The following is a 13,915-nucleotide window of genomic DNA, read 5'->3' as shown; positions in this document are numbered from 1 at the left end:
CTGCTAACTGTATCAATGTTCAAATAACATAAATACAAGACAATGTTTTGTAATCTCATCGAATTGAACGCAGGCTGTGAAGGTTTTGTATTCGATTTGAGAGGTATCACTCCTGTTTATTTTTGTTGGCCAAACTGTTAAACTGAAACACGTGGAGGCATTGTTAGAGAAGAACGAAGCTTGTTTATTAGACTTTATCTTCATTAGCCAAACTGCTTTGTGTTTTATATTGATATCAAAAAGTAAACACCATGGTTTTTTTACATTACATGTTTATTTTTTTCAAAGTAATTACTTTAAAAACCATTAATGTGTCATAGCATTTTGTTCATGTTTTATGGTGTATAGTTAGATCCTATACGACATATTTCTGCTCAAACTCTGAATGGATCTGTCCCAATACAGCACGTACATGTACATATAAATGTACATAACTTTACAAAAATAAACCTCTCTCCATCAAAAAGTAAAAATAGAGATAAAGCATTATGTAATGAGAAAAAGATGACATGTTGATATTATTAATTAACAAAAAGACAAATATTTGTCTTTAAGTAAATGGATAACGTTTATCTATGGCCTTTTTATTGGACTTTACAAATTACATGATTGCGTCACATTCACGCCCCACCACAACTCTGTTTTACCTAACCTAATCAATAATCGTAATTTCAATATTGATAAAAAATATTTGTTATTATTTTGGCCATAATTGTGCAGCCCTATGTGTAAGACTCGATCTCATGCATAAACACTATTTTTATTTATATAGACAAAAAGTGCAGTTACGTCTTCATCAGATTCTAAGTTCTTTAAAAAAAAAATTTTTTTATTATGTCCATAAAGTGCTATCTTACACAATTTTCACATACCGTACATTTCATTTATTTGTTTTTTTTTTACTTTGTTTATAATGTCTGTGTTGCTTTCATTTGCACATTAAATGTCTACTTGAGGTTTATGAAACGGTGTGTTTATCTAAAATAATGTTTCCTCTACAAAGGAAATCATTACGAATGTGAATTTGGTTAGAAGATTTCAGTATAAGTACTTTTTGAAAATGTTGATCACATTTAAAAATACAGTGATAATAATAATAACAGTGATCATTTTGTTCACAATAACCGCGATAAGAAATGTTCATACCGTGACATCCCTACTCCTAAGTCACTCAGTGTATACAGAAGAACTTATAAAACACACAAATAAAAACATTAAACACAATGATTAAATGAATTGTAATAAAAAGGGAACAACTACTTGTTGTTGAGCTACTACTATTGTTATTTGAATCCAACTTTGTCTCTCAAAGTCACATCACACAATACCTTCATCAAGCGCTCCAAAACCACACTCTGTCTTCACTATAAAAGCACTGCATGCATCCATCCTGCTTGACTGCATTAAACTACATACAGTCTTCCCTCGATTATCGCAGGGGGTGACGTTGCAGGCCCCCACTGTAGTAAGTGAATGTCTGCAAAGTAGTGACACAATTTATTTGATTATTTTTATAAGTATGATATGCAGTTAAACTCTTTGAAAGCCTTCCACACAGTTAACACACACACTTGTAAACACTTTATATGCTCTTAAAACACTTAAACGTATGTAAAAATATTACTATGTAAGACAAATGGATCCATCCATCCATCCATCTTCAACCGCTTATCCGGAATCGGGTCGCGGGGACAACAGCTCCAGCAGAGACCCCCAGACTTCCCTCTCCAGAGCAACATTAGCAACTTCCTCCTGGGGAATCCCGAAGCGTTCCCAGGCCAGAGAGGAGATGTAATCCCCCCATCTGGTCCTTGGCCTGCCGCGGGGTCTCCTCCCAGTGGGACATGCAACGAGGACCTCCCTAGGGAGACGCTCGTGAGACAAAAGGATGCAACTATACAATAAGAGGGCCCTCGGTTACACACACTTTAATTCCCAAGGTTATCTTGCTGTTGTAGCTACCTTCTTTAACCCTTGTTGTTGTCTTTCATGCGTTTATACCTTCTTAAAGTATTGTCCCAAACTAAACAGGAAGTATAAGCTCCTCTTCTCCACTCAAATAACACAAAGTCAATGACCACTCCAGCTTTCATGAACATTAATATTAATTTATTTTAATGATATTGCTCGTGACAGTGAAAAAATCAGGAACAAATGTGCGGCTAATATCTGTGCCCATTTATTCTGTCTTTGCTTTTATTATGTTAATGTTTAATTCTACAGCACACTGCTGCATAGGAGACATACTGAACCGTGTAAAATAACAAAAAATATGTTGTTACTGTAATCTTTTTTAGTGTTGCTGTAGAACTGTGTGAGCTACGTGGCTCCAATACTAGCTCCGGACCGAATACTTTTTTCCTTTCCCTACAGTATGTTGAATCAATGTTAATGAGTTTTTAAATTTGTGAAAAAATTGCAAGGGGCACTATGAACAAAATATTTCTTTAAAACTGTAATCAAACAAAAAATGTACGACCCCCCTGAAGTATCTCCGCAATCCTCTCTGGTCTTAAGTGTCAATATACAGTGTGCTCAGTACACACCATTATCTAGTACAGCGGAACCTTGATTTACAAACTTAATGGATTTTTAAAGATGGTTTGTAAATGGAAAAGTGTGTATAGTGAAACAGAGTTCCCCATAAGGAACAATGTAAACATGAATAAATATTTCAAACTTTGACAAAAGTCCCTCTTTCAGTAAAATAATGCACACTTTGAAAACACTATTATGTATATCAAACAAACATAACATTTCATTATACACTGCTGTATATGTGTTGTAAAAATTTAAAATCCTAAATAAATCATATTTAAAAAAAATAAAAATTAAAAAAAATTAAAAAAACATATGGGGTAATGAATTAAGAGTCTCTTTATTATCAAAACAACGAAACAACAAGGCAACCTCAAATGTTAACGCGCATGCAAACACAATTAATTTGGTGCTCTCAAAAAGTTTACCAACCATTTTGCTACAACCATTAAAAAAGTAAACTTCTTTACCTTGGTGCCTGCAAACGTTTTGGCATGCACCCCACAAAAGGAGGCAAACTCATTTAATGCAGAGATTTGATGCATAGAGAGTGGAATGAGAGAGAAAAAAATGTGGTGGAGGGGCAACATGTTACTGCTCCGAAGGAAAAGTCCTCTACCGAGGTTCTCTCTCTAGGTCTACTGTAATTCTACAGCATTTCTTTCCTTTTTACCTGGCTGGTTTGTTGGCTTTTTTGGACCCATTTTGAATAAGAAAAATACTGTAGACAAAGCTTAGTGAATAGCGAGAAAAGAAACAAGCTAAAGCACCGACTGTGTCAACAATAGACATCATATTCGTAGACACCGCATAATGTGTATGTGTGTGTGTGTATATATATATTTATATATTTATATATATATATATATATATATATATATATGTATGTATGTGTGTATATATATATATATATATATATATATATATATATATATATATATATATATATATATGTATATATATATATATATATATATATGTATGTATGTATTAGAGATGCGCGGTTTGCGGACACAACCGCGGAGTCCGCGGATTGTCCGCGGATCGGGCGGATGAAATTTAAAAAAATACGATTTTATCCGCTCGCGGGTCGGGTCGGGCGGATTAATTAGATTTTTTTTTTTTTTTTTTTTTTTTGTTTTTTTTTTTGCGGGTGGCAGTTAAACCAATTCGGAAATATATATACATAGTTAAATGTTGTTACCCACATACGAAAAACGAGCAGGCACCTGCTGCATATGCCACAACAGAAGAAAAAAAAAGAAAAGAGATGGACACTTTTACGGAGCGGAGAAGGGACGCCTCGCCGGGGTCCGGGACCGAGGCCCCTTCCCCCGAGAGGGCCCCACCGGGAGCCGTAGCTGAGGCGATCCGCGAGAAGGGCCCGACGCACGTCCAGGGTCACCACCGCACCGACACCCCGCCTCGTCCGCCTTCGCCGCAGCCGGCGTCACGCGCAGCAGGTAAGCAGCTTACCTGCCCGCCACCCCCGTGGCCGGGGGCTCGTAACAGGGGTCACTCCGCGCGCAGTGCGCTCACGAAAGGGGTGGGGCTCACCCTTGTTGATATAGAGAGCAGGACGGTGGCCATGGAAGTCGGAACCCGCTAAGGAGTGTGTAACAACCCACCTGCCGAATCAACTAGCCCTGAAAATGGATGGCGCTGGAGCGTGGGCCCATACCTGGCCGTCGCCGGCAGCGAGACGCGCTTGGAGGTGCGCTCAGCGCGGCTCCCATATGATTGCGCACTGGTGTGCGTCTGGGTCGTGACAGCGTGGCACGCGCAAGTCTGTGCTCCATTGGATCAGTCTCCTTTCTTTAACAGGCAAAAGCTTTATAACCTCACCATACCTGCCAACTTTTAAATCAGAAAAACCTAGTAGCCAGGGTCCAAGGGCCGCAGGCCCCGGTAGGTCCAGGACAAAGTCCTGGTGGAGGGTTCAGGGCTTCGCCCCCCGACGCAAAATGATTATTAGCATTCAGACAGGTTAAAATGTTGCTAAAACCATCACTTTTCTATCAGTCACAGTGACTTTTCAAAACAAAAATATTACAGCAAAAATCATATGGATTGATTGACATGTTTATTCTGTAAGCTAACTTCAATAGTTTGAAATTATTTTGACAGTTAATGCCAGTTATCCTGTCAACCTTTCACAAGACTTCAATTTGTTAATTGAAAGTATAAATAGTATAAACACTTTTAACAGTATGTCGTGCTGTGAAATACAGCCGACACGCGCACCAAACACGAAGCAAGGCCATTGTGCAGGAGAACAAAGGACTTCTTTCATTTAAGGTTTGTGATAAACCATCAAACTCATTCGTTAAAAGGACTCTATAGTAATATAAAGCGAATTTTTCTGGACATTATCATGCAAGAAAAGTTTATTTTTGGGATCGCGATCACCGCGTAATGATTTTTAAAGGTTGCATTACATTATTAACTGTCCCATGTGATCAGCCAGTGCGATTGGAAGTCCATGCTCAATTATTGCCTCCGTAAATAAAACTTCGGCATTTATCACATCCAAAGAATCTGTTTGGGCGACGAAAAACGTTGAAAGTTTTCCACTTGTATCGCTAGCAACGGCATTAGACTTGTGTTTTTTTGTCCCAACGTGGTCTTTTACATCGCTAATTCCTCCGTGTCCGATCGAAAAATCTTGTCTGCACAAGGTGCAATTCGCGTAGTTTTCACCCTTTTTTTTTTTTTAATTAATATTAGATATATAACAACGGGCGGATGGCGGGCGGGTGCAGTTCTGATCAAACGTTACATCGGGTGGATGGCGGATGGTTGACGACTTTCTGACGCGGTTGCGGATGAAATAAATTGCCTATCCGCGCATCTCTAGTATGTATGTATGTGTATATGTGTATATATATATATATATATATATATATACATACATACAGTATATATATATACATATATATATACATACATACATACATACATACACACACATATATATATATATCCATCCATCCATCCATTTTCTACCGCTTAATCCCTTCGGGGTCGCGGGGGGCGCTGGAGCCTATCTCAGCTACAATCGGGCGGAAGGCGGGGTACACCCTGGACAAGTCGCCACCTCATCGCAGGGCCAACACAGAAAGACAGACAACATTCACACTCACATTCACACACTAGGGCCAATTTAGTGTTGCCAATCAACTTATCCCCAGGTGCATGTCTTTGGAGGTGGGAGGAAGCCGGAGTACCCGGAGGGAACCCACGCAGTCACGGGGAGAACATGCAAACTCCACACAGAAAGATCCCGAGCCCGGGATTGAACCCAAGCCTACTCAGGACCTTCGTATTGTGAGGCAGATGCACTAACCCCTCTGCCACCGTGCTGCCCATATATATATATATATATATATATATATATATATATACATATATATATATATATATATATATATATATATATATATATATATATATATATATATATATATATATATATATATATATATATATATATATCAGTGACGTGCAGTCACTAGAGGCAGGTGAGGCGTGGCCTCACCTGCCATCATGGAAAGAAAAAAAAAGGAAAATGAAAAAAAATTTATGAAATTGTTATATGTATCCAGTGATTATACTATAAAGTTATTTTCCATTTAACTTCACCAGTTTTAGATTATTTTTATTTAAAATCGCTGAATTTTCACATTTGCCGTTCAAATACTGAGAAGAGACGGTGCGGTGAACAGCAGCCAGTTGAAGCACGTCACTGCGTTGTGCCTCACCATGGATTGCGGACTCGGCTAACTGCTGGCCTGCTGTGCAGTGAGACTGTATTGCTATATGAATTATATTATACATTTTTCCATAGTTTAGTTAGCTGAGGTATATAATGTACAGTGTATTTTGTCAACAACTGTATGTGTGTAACGTATTTCTTGTGCTGAGCGATCATAAAACGGCTGCAAAAGACGCACTGGCTGAGGCTCGCAGTAATCAATCAATCTTTATCAATCAATCTTTATTTATATAGCCCTAAATCACAAGTGTCTCAAAGGGCTGCACAAGCCACAACGACATCCTCGGTACAAAGCCCACATACGGGCAAGGAAAAACTCACCCCAGTGGGACGTCGATGTGAATGACTATGAGAAACCTTGGAGAGGACCGCATATGTGGGTAACCCCCCCCCTCTAGGGGAGACCGAAAGCAATGGATGTCGAGTGGGTCTGACATAATATTGTGAGAGTCCAGTCCATAGTGGATCCAACATAATAGTAAGTGTCCAGTCCATAGTGGGGCCAGCAGGACACCATCCCGAGCGGTGACGGGTCAGCAGCGCAGAGATGTTCCCAGCCGATGCACAGGCGAGCGGTCCACCCCGGGTCCCGACTCTGGACAGCCAGCACTTCATCCATGGCCACCGGACCTGTGCCCCCCCCCCCCCCCCCCCCTCAAGGAAAAGGGGAGCAGAGGAGAAAAGAAAAGAAACGGCAGATCAACTGGTCTAACAGGGGGGCTATTTAAAGGCTAGAGTATACAAATGAGTTTTAAGATGGGACTTAAATGCTTCTACTGAGGTAGCATCTCTAATTGTTACCGGGAGGGCATTCCATAGTACCGGAGCCCGAATAGAAAACGCTCTATAGCCCGCAGACTTTTTTTGGGCTCTGGGAATCACTAATAAGCCGGAGTTCTTTGAACGCAGATTTCTTGCCGGGACATATGGTACAATGCAATCGACAAGATAGGACGGAGCTAGACCGTGTAGTATTTTATACGTAAGTAGTAAAACCTTAAAGTCACATCTTAAGTGCACAGGAAGCCAGTGCAGGTGAGCCAGTATAGGCGTAATATGATCAAACTTTCTTGTTCTTGTCAAAAGTCTAGCAGCCGCATTTTGTACCAACTGTAATTTTTTAATGCTAGACATAGGGAGACCCGAAAATAATACGTTACAGTAGTCGAGACGAGACGTAACGAACGCATGAATAATGATCTCTGCGTCGCTAGTGGATAAAATAGAATGAATTTTAGCGATATTACGGAGATGAAAGAAGGCCGTTTTAGTAACACTCTTAATGTGTGATTCAAACGAGAGAGTTGGGTCGAAGATAATACCCAGATTCTTTACTGATTCGCCTTGTGTAATTGTTTGGTTGTCAAATGTTAAGGTGGTATTATTAAATAAATGTCGGTGTTTAGCAGGACCGATAATCAGCATTTCCGTTTTCTTGGCGTTGAGTTGCAAGAAGTTAGCGGACATCCATTGTTTAATTTCATTAAGACACGCCTCCAGCTGACTACAATCCGGCGTGTTGGTCAGCTTTAGGGGCATGTAGAGTTGGGTGTCATCAGCATAACAATGAAAGCTAACACCGTATTTGCGTATGATGTCGCCTAGCGGCAGCATGTAAATCCTAAAGAGTGCAGGGCCAAGAACCGAACCCTGAGGAACTCCGCACGTTACCTTAACATAGTCCGAGGTCACATTATTATGGGAGACGCATTGCATCCTGTCAGTAAGATAAGAGTTAAACCACGACAAAGCTAAGTCTGACATACCAATACGTGTTTTGATACGCTCTAATAAAATATTATGATCGACGGTATCGAAAGCAGCGCTAAGATCAAGAAGCAGCAATATAGATGACGCATCAGAATCCATCGTTAGCAGTAGATCATTAGTCATTTTTGCGAGGGCTGTCTCCGTAGAGTGATTTGCCCTGAAACCGGATTGAAAAGGTTCACAGAGATTGTTAGACACTAAGTGTTCATTTAGCTGCTGTGCGACAATTTTTTCGAGGATTTTCGAAATAAAGGGAAGGTGGGACACCGGTCGGTAGTTTACCATGAGGTCAGGATCAAGGTTAGGTCTTTTGAGCAGAGGATGAATAACCGCTTTCTTGAATGCTAGGGGAACAGTGCCAGAGGAAAGTGATAAGTTTATAATATTTAGCACTGATGGACCTAAAATACAAAAAGCTCCTTGATAAGTTTCCCAGGGAGTGGGTCAAGTAAACATGTTGTTTGTTTTATCCCACTTACACGCTGTAATAGTTCCTCTAATGTTATTTCATCAAAAAGAGAGAGACTATTTTGTATTGCAGTATCCGTCGTAGATACAGTTGTATCTGTGTTCATAGAACCCAGTTGTAGCTGGGATGCGTTGTCTTTAATCTCCTTTCTAATGAGTTCAATTTTCTTATTAAAGAAATTCATAAAGTCATCTGCCGAGTGGGTGGAGCTATTGGGAGGAGTCCCTTGTTGGGTTAGCGATGCTACTGTACTAAACAAAAATTTAGGGTCGTTTTTGTTGAGGCGGATGAGATTTGAGTAATATTTAGCTTTAGCTAAGGTAAGCATGCGTTTATACGATATTAAACTATCACTCCATGCTTGATGGAAAACCTCAAGCTTGGTCGCGCGCCATTTGCGTTCCAACTTTCTACATGATAATTTATGAGCTCTGGTTTCCTCTGTAAACCATGGGGTGCGCCTTTTAGGGGCCCTTTTTAGTTTTAGCGGTGCTATACTATCAATGGTTTTGCGCAGGGCATTGTCAAAGTTGTTAGTGAGGTTATCAATAGAGCCGACATAATTTGGGAATGGTGCCATTACCGAAGGCAGTAGGTCAGCAAGAGTCATCGTTGTGGCGGCATTAATGTTGCGGCTGCTATAGCAGTTATTATTATAATTAGTTTGTTGACAATGAGTCAGAACTTCGAATTTTATAAGGTAATGATCGGACATTACTTTAGTATACGGGAGTACCATAACTTTGGAGGTGGTGACACCCCTGACCAGCACTAGATCTATCGTATTGCCGTTGCGATGCGTAGGTTCATTTATTATTTGTGTAAGACCACAGCTAAGTATTGGGCTGTTTTGACGAGTTTTTTTTTTAATTATCCGTAGTAGAAATATTAATAATGTTGCGTTTATTATACGTAGTGCACTTTAAATAGTTTCGACCATATCTAGGAATTGATACGACGGGAATTTTCAGATTGTTTGCTTGATGCTGCGATCGACTGAACGCATCATGATTTGCCACCTCAGTAGAATGCATATCTACCCCGGACACATTCACAACAGAAAACACATTATGTGAGTTGTGTGTTATTCTAAGAAAATTGCTATGCGTACAGGAATTATCCAGCCTGGTGCTGGCTAGTTCTAGCTTAACTGACTCCTCACCCGGACTAGCAGGCTCTGTAATTGCCTGTGACCGGGCTTGCTCTAGTGTAGTTAGTCAAATGTGACTTAAACAGTAGTCTATGTTCTTAGACAGGATGATGGCGCCTTCCTGGTTAGGGTGAAGGCCGTCCCTCATCAGCAAGCCTGGTTTGCCCCAGAAAGAGGGCCAATTATCAATAAACGTTAGTCCCTGTTGTCTACAGAAGCTAGCCAGCCACTTGTTAAGCGAGACTAATCTGCTATATCTCTCATCATTGCCTCTCGCAGGCAGGGGGCCAGAGACAATTACTTGATGCCTGGATATCTTTCTAGCGAGATCACAAGTCCTGGCTATGTTTCTCTTTGTAATCTCTGACTGTCTCATTCTAGTGTAATTGGAGCCAACGTGTACAACTATATTCGCATAACTAGTGGTGCGATTAGCCTGTCGTACGTGTTTACTAGGCCTGTTGCGAGTTAGCTCCCTAAGATTAGCCTCAATGTCAGGTGCTCGGGCCCCCGGGATGCACTTAATTGTGGCTGGTTTGCTAAGCTTTATGTTTCGGGTGATGGAGTCCCCTATGACTAAGGTGTGGTGCCCGGTAGACTGGGGTGTAGGACTAGCTAAAGAGCTAAATCTATTATGCGTCTCAACCGGTACACCGTAGCTTGTAGGCCGCTTAGGACTGCTACAGGCTGGGCTAGTTAGCTCGCTACAGCTAACGCTAGCAGATGTGTCCGCAACATCTAAAGTTACGAGATTACTCTGCTCTAACTGGCGGACACGGCCCTCTAGCAGAGCCAGCCTCTCCGTGAGTAAGGTGCAAGACGCGCAGGAAGCCATACTCACGGTGTTTTCTGTCACCGAGTGAAGTTCCTGCTGTCTTCCGAGAAGTCCTGGTCACGGTGTGCAGGAGTAGACTCCTTCTGACCGGCGCCCGGCGACGCCTTTCTCCGCGCTAGCTTCGTTAGCTTAGCAGCTAGCTACTAGTTAGCTGCGGGAGGGGTGGAGAGACAGAGATCGGGTGATTTGCAAGTTAAATAGTACTACTAAATATGTTGAGAAAGTAATAAAGAAAGCTGCAGAACAATTTAAAAGCACACAAATAGAACGATACTTAGCTTTTTCGAAACAGCGAGCAGTCAGCGAGCAGTCACGCACGGTGAACCGGAACCGGAAGTATTCCCGCCTCCTGCACCTCCGCCGTAGAATGCACCCCCTGACGGGAGTGATATATCAACTAAAGCCCACACTTAAACTTTCCACGTGCAAGATTGAATCTATTTAAAAAAGTTATTTCATAAGAAGCCAAAAAGTGCAAAAACAATAATGTTCGTGTTGGAGGAGTTGTGAATGACTGCAGGGCCACAACATTAGGTACACCTGCAGACTGCAGGTGCACCTAATTCACAACTCCTCCAACACGAACATTATTGTTTTTGCACTTTTTGGCTTCTCATTAAATAACTTTTATAACCTATTTTTATGGGCTTTCCTCTTTGTGATGTTAAGTTCCTGTTATGCGCTGTTATACAGTATATGCCTTGAGCTCTTATTTTGAAGGCGCTAAGAGCGTAAGTGTTGACACGTTGGAGTGGAGCGGAGGTTTTTGAAAGAAGGTAAATAAAGTGGTCCTCGTGTAAACTGGAGCCTCCGTGTTTGTTATTTTGTAGTTTCATACAGTATAGGCGACATTTATAAACCCTCGGTTACACTTTTTTAAATAGATTCAATCTTGCACGTGGAAAGTTTAAGTGAGGGCTTTAGTTGATATAACACTCCCGTCAGGGGGTGCATTCTTCCAGCACAACAGCGGTGCATGGACTTCATTTTTAAGTAAAGGTAAGACCATAACAACGTTTTTTTTATTAAATGTGCTTTTTTGTGTGCTACAGTTTGTATGTGTAAAGTTAAAGTACCAATGATTGTCACACACACACTAGGTGTAATGAAATTTGTCCTCTGCATTTGACCCATCCCGTTGATCACCCCCTGGGAGGTGAGGGGAGCATTGGGCAGCAGCGGCGCCGCGCCCGGGAATAATTTTTGGTGATTTAACCCCCAATTCCAACCCTTGATGCTGAGTGCCAAGCAGGGAAGAATGCTGGTATGAGCTTTTAAACATAACCCGTTAACTGCTGCCTATCAAATGGTGAATAAGATACTCTTTAGGGTTCATATGTTTGTAAATCTGACTGTGATGAAGTCAGTGCCTCACCAGCCATGAACCTCACCGCACGTCACTGAGATATATATATATATATATATATATATATATATATATATATATATATATATATATATATATATATATATATATATACACACACACACACACACATATATATGTGTGTGTGTGTATATATATGTACTGTATGTGTATATGTATATATGTATGTATATATATATATATGTATGTATATGTATATATATATGTATGTATGTATATATATATAAATGTATACATATATATATACATATATACATATATATATATATACATACATACATATATATGTGTATATATATACACACATATATATACAGTATACATATGTGTATGTATATATATATATATGTATGTACAGTATGTATATATATATATATATGTATGTATGTATATATATATGTATGTATGTATATATATATATGTATGTATGTATGTATATATATATATATATATATATATATATACATACATACATATGTATGACCCACAGCAAAAAGTCTTGCTTGTCAACGTTGTTCCATCAGCTGGAGGTCCGACAGCATCCAAAGAGCTGACTGTCATTGGCACCAGCGAGAATGTTGCAAAGCCCATTCTGATTCGTCTATTCATCAATGTTGTGTAAAAATAGCATATTTACGTTCAAACATACAGCAAGTCTTCTTATAGTGTGTTTAAAGCAAGCAAGGCATTGTTGTTGAGCTTTGGAAATGACACAACCGTGACGTCATCAGAGGAGTGCAAGTCTCCATTTGTGCCGTGTACACACATACGCCGAGCGGAAAGTTTTGGATATCTTTACCTTGGCTTGGCCAGCGTTTGCAAAAGTTTGCGTTTTTAAATACAAATGTTTGCATGTGAACAAGAGGTCTGAACGCAGAGATAAGTATGCATTTATTAAGTATCTGTGTTCGTGTGGACTAAAGCTAGAACTGTTTTGTGAAAAGAAAACTCTTTAATTATAGTGTATATGTTTGTTTTTTGCACTCAAATGTTTCCATCAAGAAGGCCATGGTGCTGTTTTGTATCTTCCATATTGACTTGTTTGTACATGCATGACAGTTACACTACTTCGAGAAAATGCATCGCCAGAGACATCTGAGTCATTCAGCGCTGCAGGTGATTAATAAAATGATGGTTTAATCCGCATTAAAGCCCTTATTGAACACATCATATAATGATGCTGTTTTCTTAAATGCATTATTTTCTTCCTTTAGGAGATGACGCCCAGTTTGACATGGACATCTGAAGAGGATTAAAACAAGTCATTGCAACTTCATTATCAGTGTTTAGTGCTAGTGCTAGTACACAAGATTTTTTTTAGACCAGTCCTATTAAAAACTTCAGAATGTGGAATGTCTAATCAGTTTTTTTTAAAAGGGATTTACATTTGTATTGTAATAATGAATGTGCACGATAAACTATGACAAAATGTCATGATGGATCATGACGGTTTTGGAAATGTGTGTTGTTTTTCTTGTGTTTTAGTGTTTCTTCCTGTCCAGCGCTCTATTTTCGTTCCTCTTCCTGTTTTTGGTCTGTCTTGCTGTGAATTTCTTCTCTGCTTCTATGCGCTGTTCTCCTCATGTGCCAGTGTCACTGTTTCTTGAGCTGGACGCTGGTTCATTGTTCAAATTTTGTTTTCGCCTGACCTTGTCTTGGCTAGCCTTGCCTTGTTATTGTCACATTTTTGCTCACTCGTAATTTACTTCTGTAGCCACGCTGGTGCTTCCTCATTTTTTGTCACTAATAAAAGTACCTTCTGCTTGCACGTCACCTACCTTCGCTGCATCCTGAGGTCTCGCCAGCAGCAACCATCCACAAGCATAACACTTGTACTGTATTTGCAAATGGATTTATAAAGACAATTATTTATTTGATGTGTTATGTTAAGTGATGTTACCTCACTTCTTAAAATGTTTACTTCATAAAAATACATTTTATTTTTAATTGTTATATTTTATAACTAGTTAACCATGCTCATGACATTATTG

General features: G+C 39.8%; 1 protein-coding gene across 2 annotated transcripts in view; it reads left to right on the top strand.

Moving 5' to 3' along the window:
- The window catches only part of LOC133574945 (eukaryotic translation initiation factor 4E-binding protein 2-like), a 40,884-nt gene extending 27,501 nt beyond the window's left edge, over nucleotides 1-13,383 (top strand). The window contains exons 3-4 of one of the 2 annotated variants that reach the window (XM_061927320.2): nucleotides 12,984-13,040; nucleotides 13,139-13,383. In XM_061927320.2, coding sequence (XP_061783304.1) covers nucleotides 12,984-13,040; nucleotides 13,139-13,170 — 89 coding nt within the window. In that variant the 3' untranslated portion in view covers nucleotides 13,171-13,383. The remainder of the gene's footprint in view (nucleotides 1-12,983; nucleotides 13,041-13,138) is intronic. The other variant, XM_061927321.2, reaches the window with a different exon arrangement.
- The last annotated feature ends 532 nt before the right edge of the window (nucleotides 13,384-13,915 follow it).

This window comes from Nerophis lumbriciformis, linkage group LG32 (assembly GCF_033978685.3).
Source record: "Nerophis lumbriciformis linkage group LG32, RoL_Nlum_v2.1, whole genome shotgun sequence".
NCBI lineage: Eukaryota > Metazoa > Chordata > Actinopteri > Syngnathiformes > Syngnathidae > Nerophis > Nerophis lumbriciformis.
The sequence above is the reverse complement of the archived record's forward strand: the minus strand, read 5'-3'. Positions and strand labels throughout refer to the sequence as shown.